Genomic DNA, 15,494 nt, shown 5'->3' on the forward strand with positions numbered 1-15,494 from the left:
CAGGGTTCCAATTCGCTGCTGTAACTGATACGCTAATCGAAAGTGAATAATAACAGGTTTCGTGGTGACTGGAAGTCACTTCGTGCTTGTTTCTGTTCGTGGATAAACGAGAAAATCTTTCTCCCAGTAGAGAATGGAACGCATTTTGAAGTTTAAGTACTTTCAGAGTATTATCAGAATCCTCGAGAAATCTCCAAGGATCACTTTCAGGAAAGAGCATTTAAGTTGTAAGAGTTTCTGGGGAATTTACACTTCCAGTTGGCAGTAAGGTGGATGCTCATAAGAAACGAATTTTCATTTTAGAACTGTGGTCATGCGAAGATGACCTTGAAGAAGCAAAAAATTGGAACTTCTTGCGATAGGAAACATCTTAAGATGGTTTAAGGATATTTTGAAAAATAAATTGTATTCTCAAGGAATATGAGATTTCTCTGATGACGAGGTACAGCCTCTACACATGTTGCACTACCTGTTCATCAAAACTCAACGCGTGGGTGAATTGAAATGGACATTTTATGGAAATCTTCCCTCTTCTAATAGAAGTTAGAAAAGGGAGGACAATGAAGAAAAAGTGGACAGTGACGTACCCAAATATACCATCTGCAATTCGTCTCGTGCCTCACGGTGAAGTACTACCTATTCCTGAACCATCCAACCGTTTTTATGTACATTCTGATGAAGGTGAAGACACCGATGAACATCAACTTGATATACACGAAGAAATACAGCAGCCGTCTACGTCAAGGGATCCACCATTTTGTCCAGACCTTTATCCTTCTTAATCACATAAGATTACAGAAAGTGAGCTTATGACCTCATCTGGAACTGCCGAAGAATAAGGCAGAGGCCTCGAGGCTACAACAGTGGAATCTTCTAGATCATTCTGAGAAAGTGACAACATTTCATACTCGAAATAAAGACTGATAAATTCTATCATACAGAAGATGAATTCACTGTTTGTAAGGATGCTGATGGTCTAAGGGCAGCAATGAACATGAGGCATGTGCCCGAAAAATGGAGACTATTTATAGACGCTTCTAAGGTTAGCCTGAAGGCCGTGTTATTGCATAACGGAAATATGCTGCCTTCAATACCTCTTGCGTATACCATCCACAAAAAAGAAACACACGCAAACAGGGACAACATCCTCTTAGGTGTACACTGTCAGAAGTATTGTTGCTTCATCTGCGAATGGGACAGTCGTGCCAAGAATATGCACAACGAAAATCACTGAATGAAGAACATAGCATTTGAACCTCTGGTAAATCCAAATAAAGTTTTACTTCCACCACTCTAAAGACTTTGGAAGTGAACGGTCCTGCGTTCATATACCTGCAAGATAAATTCCCAAGACTTTGTACAGAGAAGATTAAGGCCAGGCGTTTTCATTGGTCCACAAATAAGGCAACTTTTCAGAGAAGAATAGTTCGAATGTGACCTTAGTGATAGCGAGAAATGAGCGTGGAAATCCTTTCGAAATGTTTCCACTGGTTTTCTAGGAAAAACTGGCAACCACGGGCATGTGGGAGATCTTATTGCCTGGAACAAGATATGACGCGCAATTTGTTTTTCAGTACGGCGCCTAATCAGAAGACACGCCATTAATTGAAAGGGCAGTGGAAGTTGTCCAAAGTGATGTCACAACTCATAAGCTTAGATCAAATGAACAAGCAGGAAGAAAACCGCGTTGATGAGGACTTAACAAGTTATTTGCGAGTCTAAATCTACTTATATAATCAGCGAGTAGTGTTTAATGCTCTCATGCTGGGGGAGGTTAACGATATGCTGTCCTCTAGTTATTTAAAGAGGGCCAACGTTGTGTGAACGAAGACATCGGGATTTAAGAAGTTTTGTTTAGTTCTATAGGTTCATCTCAATAGAAACTTTCAACTGTTTGTCGTTGGTGTTTAAGATAACTTTGATAAAATAAAAAATTGCTGCTTGCTTTTCCAAATAATTTTATTTTAATATTAAAACCACATGTTTATTTTACATCATTTGAAATTTGTGAAATTTCACCATCCACAGGAAGAATTAAACCACTTCATTTTGTATTACAAAACAGATATGTGATAGCGCGCAACTCGAACCAGAAACATATGTATCCGACGAACGGGGAGTTGTTTTTCATCACGGTAACCCCGGTGTGAAGTGCCCCACTTCTTGGTGAACACTGCGCTGGTAAATGTACTCTCCGCTTTGCAGAAATCTGTAACATATTTTTTGCTCTATCGACTACCGTAGTGATTACAGACATATTTCTTCTAAACCAGGGGCGTCCAACCTTTTTTGGCTAGCGGCCAAAACAGATAAAATGTTGAAGATCGCGGTCCTCCAGACCAGTTCTTGCAGACCACCATACCACCGATTATTGCATAATACTAAAGCCTGTTATTATTATATGGTTATAATAATATGCTAAATTCTCAGGAAGATTTATCATATCAATGCACGAGCTAAAATATGAGGTAGATAGCCCGTGTGATAAGTATAAAAAAACAAATAATAATGGCTGGATTTTTATTGGTCCGATTTTAATGAAATTTAGTGTAGATTGAGTAATCTGTTGAAAAGCTCCAAATATAAAATTTCATAAAAATCCGTCCAGTGGGCTTCGAATTGTTACATGCGAACGGACAGACAGACAGACGAAAATGACGCGACTAAAAATCGATTATTATTAAAAGCGGTTATTTTCAAAGGTCAGTGTATAATTATCTTCAAGAATCAATGTCTATATTTTGTGATACGCTGTTTTGAACTCGGGGCTGCGGGTTGGACGATCATCCCCCCCCCCGTTCAAAACCACGTGCAAAATGCTTGTTTTCAGTTCCCATCTAGACAGAACAGGGTCAGAAGTCAACGATTTGTTGACTTCTGACTGTTAGCTGTCTCAGAGTTCATTCTAAATGGCTCGTAGTTGTATAATCTATAATTTGCGCAGAGGAAACTAAGGCCATGAGGAGTTTAGTATATATTGTGTTGAAAATGGGATTTCAAACTGAAAGCGATGCGCTATTGCTCTCGAGTTCAGCTGCAAACAGTTCTTAAAAAGAAATTGAGCGTTCGTTCATAAATAATATTTGTTATCGCATTCGAAACAGAGGAGATGGAATTCAAATTGATCATACAATATAAAAGCACAAAATGATTGCAAAGAATCGTTTGTTTTTCGTTAAGATAGAATTATTCTCTAAAAAAGACACAGAAACGGATTGAGTCACTGTAAGAGATCCATTCCTTTTTCTGCCCGCTGACAGTCAAGGGACAAGCGAATGCTCTTAGTTTTTGGACACCAGAGGTCACTGGACGTTCTCCATTTTTCTCACAGCGCAAGACGCATTGTGTGCACGCCACTTCACAGATAAGTCCGTATGAATAGGTTATTCACCGGAGGCCTTTCGCGTACGCACACGATCAAAGTTTCTGTCGGCTTTCATGCTTCGAAAGTATGTCGGCGAGAACGTTTCTTCTTTGTCTGCGAAGCGGAACGCGCGCACCTACACTGACCTACATGTGTTCCACGAGCGTTAGAAGGCTCGAGCCGCCTCTCACGCTGGCTACGTACTGTCTCGAGGCCGCTCGCTGTTCTTCGCGTTTTCTCCGGTCCTCTTTGGCCATGTACACTCCAACGGAACTGATGCCCATGAAGAAGAGGAATCCTCCGAAGAGCAGGAGGACGATTCCGGTTATCCAAAGAGCTTCTGGTTCGTGGGGCGACGACCCCAACACGACTAATATAATGCCGGCGGTGAACACGACGCCCCCGATCGTACAAGACAGAACTCCCAGGCTGAAGTAACGCTTGGGCGTCCGTGGATACCCCGAGTAGAAACTTGACATCATCGCTGGACCAGATAATGGTTTCTTTGAACTTGGATTGTGTACGCTTCACTTAGACCTTTGTCGTTAGGTACCTAAGGGAAAAACAGAAAAAAGAAACCATTTTTTAGTTCACAGGGGTGGATTGCATGATCACTAGATTAATTTTTAGATTATTATACGAGTAAAACTATTTTTAATACATTTTATAATTCGTAGCGATGTAATCCTTGTGTATTCTGATATTCTAATGGTACTTTGATGGTAGATTTACCTCGTATGAGTCTTGGTCTTCCTCGGGTTTCTTTCCGGGTATTCCGATTTTTCACTGTTCAAAGAGAGCCGACTGTAGAATACACGCAGCGTACGGGCGACCACGTGCGCTTACCTTCAATACACGAGGCACCATTCTGCCGTGATGAGGTACCTTTTCAAAGGGTTGTTGTGAAAGGGAAATCCAGCGAAGCGACTTCCTTTGTCTTTGTTATATCTTTAAACGCAACCCTTAACACATGACTCCTCCTTCCCACCAGTGCTGGCTATTAATGGCTCAATTCTCACGGGTAGGGAATGGTACGCAGCTGTCCTTGGGTAACGCAGGAAGTGTGCCGCAATAGGCCAATGTCATTTGATAATCGCCGGTTGCACACAGTTGAACTTCGCTGGACTCTCGCTCTGTGGACTCGCTTTTTAAACTGACAACCCCGTTCCCCTCCTTAATGTAATTTGAAACCTCCTTATTCTGTACGCAATGAGACAATTATGTTTATTAAAGTACCGCTATGAAGAGATAGAAATGGTATTTTTTTTTTTTTTTTAGGAATATCATCAGCAGTAGACCGTTCTCTGCGCTCAATTAAGTGTAATCACTGTTTCTGTCATTTTAAGTGTTCGGCTGCTATTAAGTTACAAATATCTTCTGATACCTTCTAAAATGCATTTAAAGACCTTCACGATTAAAAGGAACATTTTATAAATGTCCCCTTTCACTTTTAAGAACGCTTTTATTTTCTGATGACGATAGCAAATATGTGAAGATGGCATTTGGGCATCTTTTATTGCGCATGCGGTGCTGACTGAGCACCTCGGACAGATTGCGATTGATTTGAAAGGGTTTTAAAATGCTGAACTCAACAAAGAACTGCTTTATAGTAAATTGTGTTCCTTTCTCTGACGTACACTGATGGGGAAAAAAGATCAGTTACAGTTGAAGTGTCACGTGTATTGTTTGTAAATTGAAATTTCTCTGGTGAATTATTGCATTAAAAAACTTCGCCATTACAGAAACAAAAACGATACTCGAGTGAAGCCGTGGTGCTCGTGCTTTCTAAAAATAGTGAGATAGCATACACTTGGCCCATCCCTGTAACTAATCACCTCTTGTAGTCACGCTCCACAATTAATACCTGCCAGGGTTAACGCTCGAAACAGCTCAATTATTTCAACCATCACGCACTCGTGACCTTCTGAGTTCTGTGTGGCATAAGGGACTCCATCGTAACCTAGTTCATTATCTCTGACGTGCAACAAAGCAGAGATTTCGAAATACTTGGACCAAATTGGACTGACCTCTTTCTTAAGTGCCCTTTTTAACCTTTCCCCGCTCGCGTGTGCGGTGATTGGAGGAGTCCTGACGTCTGTTTATTTTGCACAAGGTGCAGAAGATTAAATTTTTTTGGGGGAGGGGGGCTGAGGGATTAAGCCCCTAAATACGACGACTCTGGCCACTTGAGTACAATGGATTACTTTAATCAGCGCAAAGATAGCTCAGCCTATGATGTATCAAACTGTGCGTTGTCAAGGTCAGTTTGTCTGCTTCAAATAATGCGAAAAGGCTTGCTTTTCACGTGCATCTAGAAAGTTAGTCATAAGGTTTTTTGTTTTTGTTTTTCTACCTCTCCTTGACCGCCAGATGACCCATTAAAAGTTTAAAAGCGTGGCGGCCCTTAAATAACACTACAGAATCGCCACCCTAACGGTCCACTAATCACTCTTTTAATACGATAACACGGAGTTCTTCCTTCGCTATTCAGTCAGTTTTTGATGCAACATTCGCCGACCCTGTAAAGGAATGCGATGCTAAAGAAAACCGGTTTCTCAGCCTTGGTGTTTAGAAAAGATCAAAGGATTTTGTTTTCGTGTTCTTTACCTTTAGTGTCATGTGCGTGTGGTGTAGCCTTGAATTTGTTTTTTGCCTTGCCAGGAGTAACCAGAGAATGTTTTGCTCTCTTAAACGCCTACGAAATGCCAGGTTGTTTGTATTTTGAATTTGAATAGCATTTTAACTGAGATCAAACAGATTTAATTGACTTTTCGCTTTTATTGAAATGTAAGGAGTTATGTTGCAGGAGGGCATATCTGAAAAAAGCCACATTACTGTCTGAAGATCAGCTAAGAAGGTGGCTGAAGTGAGAAGTCCTCTAAAAGAATTCTTAGAATTTAGAGTGATCCTCTTGCAAGGCTACTCATGTTTAAATAAGTGTGAGGCAGAAGTAGCTGAAATCGGTGTTCAGAGCTCAAATTACAACCCTAGTTTGGAGTAGCTCAAGTTTTTCTTAAAACTTACTCGCTCATTTTATATCTGCTTAGTTTAATTTTTGTCTTATGAAAACCCCAAACACGAAAGGTATTAGAACTTACAAGATTTCTCGTGCGTGGGTTGAAGTTTGGGAAGATGGAAGAAGGTACTTGTTGACATTAGATTTGAATTTCTGTAGATTGTAATTTTCAGGAAATGCTTATAAAGAGGGGTTGTTCCAGAAAACGTTAGTTGAAGTAATAAATGAGGAAGAATGAAAGTTGGTTCTTGGAGTTTGAAGTCGGACAGTAAAACAGTTCCCATGGAAGTATCTATAGAAAAGGCATGCAGCAGAAACAGAATGTCTATGAGGACAGAGAGTGGGGAAACTTTGTAAGAGACTGATCATTAATTAATCTAACTGCTCTCTTTCGATGGGAGCGTCCCACCAGATGTGGAAAATATATTCCATGGTAGGATAGATCCGTAATTTGTGGGTAGCTGTTTAGAAGAAAAGTAACGCCTAGAGCAAAAGAGAAAACCCAGTTTTTCAAGTACAGAGGAAGAAATTTGTGATATCCTTAAGAGATATCTTAAGAAATAAGTCTCACGATACTCTCCAATAGAGATAAATGATGTTTTCTAGAAATCTGAGTGTCACCGAAGATAAGCACACGAGCAGGAGAATCCTTTTTTGCGAGATATAAGACAGGACTGAGTTTTCGAAGGATTGAAATCAACTAAGTATTCCTTCGGCCCCCACTGGAGAGTTACCTGTAGATCACTGTTCAAGGAACTGGTGGTAGATATTCGACAAAGTGAAGTCGTTTGTGAAGGGCAAGGTTTCTCAAACTGGAAGGTGGAATGCAATATATTATCATCTGTAAAATTATGGAAGAAGGTAATTAATATAGAAGAGGAAAAGAGTGGGAGAGTGTAGTCTTGAGGAACACCAGCATTACTGGAAAGGCTAGACAGAGAACCATCTACCATCACCCAGAGTGAGCGGTCAGAGAGAAAACTGGATACCCAATAACAGAAATTAGTCAGTAACCCAGAAGATGGAAACTTATTTAAGAAACGTTTTTGTGCGAAACACAGTCAAAAAGCCTTTGAACTGTCAAGAGCAACTGCCCGAGTTTCATTAAACTTTTCCATTGAATATATAAGGGAAACATAAGTCAGTATGTGACCAGTGGATCGACACTGAGTGATGGAATCCATATTGACGATCTTTGATCAGATGAAAGGTTTCTAGATAGTTTAGGAGTTGGAGGTTAATGGATTTCTCCGTTACTTTAGAAAGATTAGAAGTAAGTGCTTTGGGAAGATAATTCGATGGGAGGGATTTGTCACCCTGTTTAAGAAATCGCTGGATATGAGCAAATTTTCAAGCAGAAGGAAAAACAACGGTGGAATAAGAAAGTGTAAAAAGACAACAAAGAAGAGGAGTGTGTTCAGGCTTTGAGAACAAGAGTACCATCGCACCAGAGCGCCAAGTACCATCAGTACCCGACACTTTCTTGGAATCAAGACACTTAAATTCTTCTGACATCCTTTTGAAGGAAGACCACTGGAGGCATTGAGTGGTGAGAATGGTAGGAGGTAGTTTATCAAGATTGTCAATACAAGAGTTAGAAGAAAAGTAGGATGCTAGAAAGTTGTTATCTTTAGCTGAGGTGGAATTAAACTGTTTTAACAGAGGCAGGATTACAGATGGACAAAAATTGCGGGTGAATAATTTGAGACCAGAATGCTCGACTGCCGTTTGGACAAAAAGCAAGTTTTCTACTCTTAGCCTGTTCAAAATCTAGATTGGATTGTTTAATTACTGTTTTACAGTTTTGCGTGCCTAGGCAGAAAATGAACCTGGAGATTTGGATGCAAGCCAATTGCGATATGCAAAATTCTTATCTTGAACAGCTTTACTGCATTTATTGGAAAACCAAGGTTTACGTAAACGACGAAATTTTAAGTTGGAGTGTGGAATAAAGGATTTCATCCATACAAAAAATAATTTCACTGACGCGATCTAAGCGAACATTGACATAAGAAGGGCTAAAATAGTAATTCAACAAAGGAACAGAAGAACAGCAATCTCGCTGGTCATTCCATTTTGAATTCTTGTAAGGCTAAACAACACGAGGTTGAGAATAGCCAGAAGAGAAAGGCTCCATTGGAGAAGAGACAATCACCAAGTTTTGATCTGAAGAGTCCAGCGGACCACTCAACTCGACTGCGTACTTGGAAGGGTTGTTTGTGAGAAAAGGATCAAGAGTGTTGGTTGTGTGGCTGGTATTTTGGCAGGTAAATGAACAGTCTGTGCGAGGTCATTAGAAATTGCAAAAGCCTCAGCATCTCGGCCAGCTGGGCCCGTGTGACTAGAAAACTGAAGCCAGCTGGAGTTGTGAACATTAAAATCACCAAGAAAAATTACCTTACTTTTAGGAAAGTTGGATTGGAGAAATTCATGTTTCACAGAGTTCCAAGTGATTAGTGGAGTTGAGAGAACAGATGAATTTGACAGAATGGGGTAGAGAGATTTTAAATCAAAGAAGATCGAAAAGAAGAGATTCCAAATTACTAAGTCTATGACAGGAGATATCAGAGCGGACATATCCAAAAGTATCACATTTGATGGAAAGGCGCATAATTAGCAGTGCTTGAATCAATCGATAACTGAGATTCTGTTAGTAAAAGTACGTGGAGTTTGGCAGACTGTAAGTGGAAATGGACATCGTTGACATTAGAACTGACACCACGTATATTTGTGAAATGAATGAGGAAGTGTTTGGGTGGTTTAAGTCTTTTCGCAGATACGTTTGTTCTATTAGATTGACAATTCATTGTGTATTCAGTAGTAAGAAAAGATGGGGAGGACATGCTGTGTGAAGTAATGAACGTTTTGGATATGGTATACCCACAGCAAGAATATACCCAGTTCCTTGACATAACGTGGCCTCGACCATACTCCCCACATGCACTATTCGGACTCCCTCCAGCCACTCACTGGCAGAATAGAGAGAAGGTGAGGGTTTGTGCTTAAGGTTACCAACATTGCCACAATCGTGAAGGTGCAAGCGGAGTATTTGTTTGTGGAGGGTTGACCACATTGACTTCGCCGAAATTGGTACCTTTGACTGAAGTGTCACTTGAATATCAGTTTCATCATCGTTATAGACTCCCAGGTATCAAGCCCTATCTTATCTCTGAAAGAAGAATGTCTGTGACAGCCTCAAGGAGCTAATTATTCTCTGATCATGTAAGGACACTTTTTACACGAGATTTTTTTAGAAGAAAGGGTTTTTTTAGACGCATATTTTAGGCCTTCCATGTCTAAAATAGCGACCATGAAGGCAATGGACGAGCACATTAATAATACTTTTATTAATTTGAAATAGAAACTTTTTATATCTCATCAAGGTGCGATCTTATCCAGCCAATTTAAGTCTGTCCCGTAGATTGGCTGGAGAGTGGAAGCGTTTAAATTACTCTAACGTATTTATCCTGAAGCAAGGATTAACAGGAAGCAAATTCTTTCCTAAATTTTAAATGCCTATCCATTAGATGAGATTAGTTTTTAAGATTTATCGTCTCTTTCGCCCGTGAAGTTATTTTCAGTACGAGAGACCTTGGCCAAAGAAATTTATCGTAATAAAGATATCGATAATAAATTGAGATTTTTTTCAATGAAGTCAGTATCAATCACAATTTAGATTAATCAAATCCGCCTGTAACTGACTTTTATTCATCAATATCCACACTTAGACATCGTAACCTCGAGTTCCAAATGTGCAAATTCCTTAAAACTCTTCTCGCAGAATGTTTCTAAACATATTCTTAAATACCTTTGGGAAAAATGCGATATTAATTGTTTCTCTTCGTTAAGAGAAAATAAGTTATATCTGCACAAGAGAAAAACCAATAACTTACCCGCAGTACTTAATAATTTCTCTGTGTTATTTTTATTAGTTTTAAATTAATTATTTCATGATAACTATTGGTTAAAATTAGGAAAAAATTTCTACCGGAATTTTTTGACGACAGGAAAATTTAGATATTCTCTCTCTTTCCTTCAAAGCAATTTTTTTCCCGAAACAAAGGAAGTTGCGTACCGTTGCAATTTCTTGACCACAATTTCAGCTGGCTTAAACCGCTGTAAATACCATACTACAGAAATTCTCCTTACAGACATATCGCGCAGTGAATACAGCAGTTTTTTTATCACCCCTCTTCCTCGCATATGCCATAAAATTAAAAAAAAAAACAACAGCTTCTGTTCTCTTATTTTTTAAACTGGACTCTCTCTTTCAGTGCTCCTGAGAAAACCGGATTCATGTGGTTGGCGTGATGCAATCGGCTTCCGGATAGCCAATTGGTACTCTTCAAAGTTACAGTTCAGGTGATACCCTTTTGTTGAGGGAGGAAGGTCATGTGAATTCGCTTCTCCGCTGGTGCTTAAGGGGTGTCGAATAAGTAACACGTTGTACCGGAAGTACTCGACACTTATAATCAAAATTGATCCTTGCCCGCGTGCATTTTCTGCTTTCGGAACAAGTGTAATAGATTCGTCAAACTTTAGGACAATTACTCAGATTAATTCACGATTGACCGAGTGAAGACCATTTCATTTATTTTAGAATAAATATTTCTTTATTTAAGCAAATAAAAATATTAATTTAAGCTTATATGTTATCTGTTAAAATTCCTGTAGAATAAACGGTGGATTTTTAGATTTATTGTTAGTTTTTTTTTATGGAAAATAGTAAGAATAATTGCAAAGAGCAAACTGTATAAATAATAAACGTACATGAAAATAAAAATTCGATATTTATGAATTAACCCTAAAATTGTGAATTATTTTGTTAGAACGAGTTTTGTAATCAGACGAGAGAGGGCGTTGGCTACAAGTGAGCATTGTTTAGCAAACTTTTATAGATCAAAGTAGCAATTGAAACAGATGTTTAGACATGCTAGTGTGGCGCTGTTGACACAGTTTTTAGCAATGAAAAGATAATAATACAAAGAAAATAACATATGAGGAAGTTAAATGCATTTTAAGTTGCTTTTTTTATCATATAAAACTTCATCTAGGTTTCTTTTTTTGTGTAAACGCTAGGTCGTGTCATTCTGCAACGTAAATTTTCAAATATTTGACGAAACTTGATATTTATAAATGCTATGCATCAGCGCGAACACTACTGCCTTCCATATTCACTGATCCTTACATCCTTTCTTAAGGGCAGGCTTTTGTGGCTTAGTCGGTAACGAGTTATGCTTGCTGAGCAGAAAAGATAGAATTCGATCTTTTCCCTCGGGAGATTTTTTACTGGATGTTGAGTTAATTTTAGGTGTAGGTTGTAGGATTTTTCATCCGGAAATTCACTTCCGCAAGAATAGACAAACTGACCTTTACAGCAACGCGATCTGCAGTTAATCGAAGGTAGTAATTTGTGGATGGTTCACTTGCAGAGCCTCCGGCAATGGTACCTTCTAAAAGTTTGCAAATCCTCTTCCGCATAGCCAGGGTTGTTCTGGATTATTTTAATTCAGTATGAATACAATCACAATACATTCACACCTGCTCAAGAGATACGTGACTACCATTATTGTCTGGGCCATTGATTTTTATGATAGTTAAAAACGTGTAATTGGTACCATTACAGTTTTAACATTCGAGTGATTATTTCTGTTGATTGTGGTGCGCAGTTTAAGAACAATAGAGTAATGATCTCTTACAACCATCAAGACACGGCCTAACTTCTTTGTTTATTGCACTATAGATTTATTTTGCATACTCATTGTTCAAGAAAGTTTTAAGGTTCACTGTCTCTCGCTTGATATGCTACTTATAGAAGGACTCAGTCCTTAATTGGACATTACGATCATCATTGGTACCACTGTCGTGTAATCAATATTTAGGTCGCAAGCACGTGGATTTAAATATATATTTTTTTATAATGTCGGAGACGGATAATTTAGTGAGATAGTTTCGTTTCTACAGTAGGAGAAATTAAGTTAATTAAAAAAAGTTGTAACCAGTGAATATTTTGGCTCGTAGTGTACTGTTCCAGCTTGGAGCTTTTTAAATTCTATAGATTAATCTACTCTTTTATTGTATCCATATATGACTAGATCCTAGCTGTCAATCCTCTCAGGATTGAGAATTACTGAAATAAACGGTTGATAATGAAAGCCAAGTTCCCCTTTCCTTGATTTTTTCGCAATACGAAAAGGTAGTTGAAAATAATGAAACAAGGACACTCGTATTTGAGTACACAGTAGTGTACTCAAATACGAGTGTTGTTTTAGATTTGCCCAGAAGCAATTGATTTTAAAGAATTGGTATATTATATTTCTAAATTACATATATTTAAATTATTGGATGAAAAACCCGAGACCGACTAACTCGGCCAGGGTGTGGAAAAGCTTATAAAACTTTCTACTGCCTAGAAAAGCTATAATCTCCGACCTTCCACACAGCATGGCAAACGTCTAGATCCGAAATCTCTAGCTTTTTCCTCATGCTGGCCGCGAGGATTCAAATACAAGGAAAAGCACTGGACACTGGGTTTCGCGAAAGGTAAATGACCTCCTCGATGAAGCAGAGAAGAATGAGAATTAGAAAACAAAAGAACTCAAATTCTTCATTACTATTCAGGAAGACACCGCCCTCTTAATTGGTTACCCGATGATGACTCCAGTATTAGCTTTTCCAATATTAAATTAAAATTCCGTTGTTGAAATTTTCCTTACTTTAGTGACGGCGATATTTATGGCACTCAAAATAGATCCAGCACACGATGTTTTCACTCTTTTGGGCTGAATTATTCTCTTCAAGATTAACAGCAGCATCTTACCTGCCTCCGATTAGGAGTTAAGATTACATCCCGGACTAGTCAGCCACTCTAGTATCAGAGATCGCGAGAGTTATCACTGAATACGTTAAATAGCGTGCCGATACTCTCTCTCTCTCTCTCTCTCTCTCTTAGTTATATACAAACTTAAGCGAATCGTGCACGCAGACTACACATCTGTATTTCAGGAGAGCGATTTAATACCGCGAAAATTATCTCAAAGAAAAGTTCACTTACCTTTTCACGACATATCCGAACTTGTCTAACTTTTCTCGAAGCCAAAGAGGTTATGTCAGAACAGTGTCGGTAAGGAGACCACAGAACGCTGCTATCCGCCGCTAACGTTTCGTTCACCTTGTATTGCCTAAGGGTATCCGTACGGGAAACGAGTTGGGGAAAGAAAATTACATTTCTTAGAGCTTGTGCCTACTTTACCTGTGCAGAGGGCGCGTTATCTATACGACCTGGTTGGTTGCTTATATCCATAGTACACTGGCGGAGCACGTGAGTTTCCACGAGGAAGGATGCGTGGCCCTGAAGTTGCACATGTTACACTGCTAGGGTGGTGGTGTATCAAGGGGTGAACGTGCGTTGCATTTTTAGATGAGAGGTTATAAACAATCTCGAACTAAATCACTTCCGGTGTTTTGTGTGTCGCTTTCTTTTTTTGAAAGGGTTTCTCCAGTGATGGCGCTCATAAGCGGTGTGTGCAAAGGAAGACGAGTATAAATAAAGCGTTTGTTGGTGATGGTTTGTTGATCGAGGAAATTTAAGTCTAAGTGTTAATGTCAGCTAGAGGGAGAATAGTCCAAAGTTTGAAAAAACAACCAACTTTGGGAAAGTTGGACAGCAGAATTACAGAACAGTGACAGCAGATGATCATGAGTTTATGAAATGCAAATAGGGTTGATTCTGTGTAAAAGGACCCATAACAGGTAGTAGGAAAACAATAGAACGTATTAATATACGTTTCATTGCACTGCCACGAATCAAAGAACAAATACATAAGGTTATTTTGTACAAACCAGCTAACAGAGATCCAGTTAGATAAGATGTTAATAATGATTGAATGTATGGATGCAGTATAATAGATTGGCTGGATGCATCCTCGGTTATCACAGACATTCAAATTGTGGTACGCATATGAACAGGCCGTTATTAGATTTTAATAGAACAAAGTCAACATAAATAGGGTGGTGTCATAATAAACAGGTTAAGGATCATTATGAAACGTGAATGTGGGTACCAGGCCGAAATTAAATGATACACAAATAAAAATAAAATGATTGGTGAAAGAATAATCTGTGTCAGCTACTTTTTGATACTGGAAAACTTATTGGGATCAGTGATTATAGCTCGGCCAAATTTAAATATGCTTGAGATTAGATCTTGCCAAACTAATTGCAGTCAAGTGGATTAATTATGGGGACCTTTTAGGCAAAGCTTAGTGGATGCACGCTGGATTATCAGAGGGTGTAAAGTGAGTGGGTATCGAATATTGAAATGTACAGTCTAGTTTTTAATTGGATGGGTAATATTAATGGACAAACGCTCATTATCTTTCCATTTGATGTCACTGTAATTCTATTGAGTCTATGGTTATCTCACAGTCCTACCACCGAGCGGAAAAGGCCTCAGTTCAAACCCCGTTAATAGCAAGAGGAATTTTATGGGCTGTTTTCACAAAGTGGTTGAGTTAGTCGGTCTCAGGCAAGAATTGCATGGTTTTTCTCCCGGATACTCTGGGTTTTGGTCCAGCAAACTTAAAACCGACCAATGAATATATCCAGTTATATACACAATATACTGTTGCCTTTGTTGTTCAGTAATTGTTATTTTTTATATTTCAGAGACTAAAAAATTAGAGGAGCTATTGAAGGAATATTGTGATTAGAACGATTATAATATTCATAAATTAAAAAAGTTATAAAATTGAATTCTTATACTGCGGATGGAAGAGCCAAAATGGTGACTTCTTTGGTAAATAAACTGGTTATTAAGTAATTTTAACGGGTTATCAGAAAGTTAATCGGTGTGACCACCACTTAACTTAATTATATCGATCCAAACAAGGATTTTAAATGGCATGGTTTTCTACAGATGGTTGTCAGTACCACCTAGGCTGCTTCATGTGTAACCCTGCTCAGTTGTACTAATTTTGGTCTGGCTTTATTCAAGGATGAAAAGCCTGCATTGCGGGGGTTGCTAGTTCATCATTAATAAGGAAATGAAGCGTGAAGCCACCTGCGAGATGTTTATAGTTTTTAAATAATGGGACAGCGTAGACCTCCAACATT

At 38.8% G+C, this 15,494-nt stretch overlaps 1 protein-coding gene across 1 annotated transcript; it reads right to left on the minus strand.

The window, feature by feature from the left end:
• Positions 1-2,506: 2,506 nt before the first annotated feature.
• On the minus strand, positions 2,507-13,604 carry LOC150075043 (uncharacterized). The gene is made up of 2 exons (XM_090389304.1): positions 13,435-13,604; positions 2,507-3,917 (listed from the first exon to the last, which is right to left on the minus strand). The coding sequence occupies exon 2, from the start codon at positions 3,844-3,846 to the stop codon at positions 3,511-3,513; it is 336 nt and encodes a 111-aa protein (XP_090245430.1). The 5' UTR covers positions 3,847-3,917; positions 13,435-13,604; the 3' UTR covers positions 2,507-3,510.
• Positions 13,605-15,494: the final 1,890 nt, after the last annotated feature.

The sequence above is a fragment of the Mastigoproctus giganteus genome, chromosome 14, assembly GCF_048544385.1.
Source record: "Mastigoproctus giganteus isolate SK-2022 chromosome 14, ASM4854438v1, whole genome shotgun sequence".
Lineage (NCBI taxonomy): Eukaryota > Metazoa > Arthropoda > Arachnida > Uropygi > Thelyphonidae > Mastigoproctus > Mastigoproctus giganteus.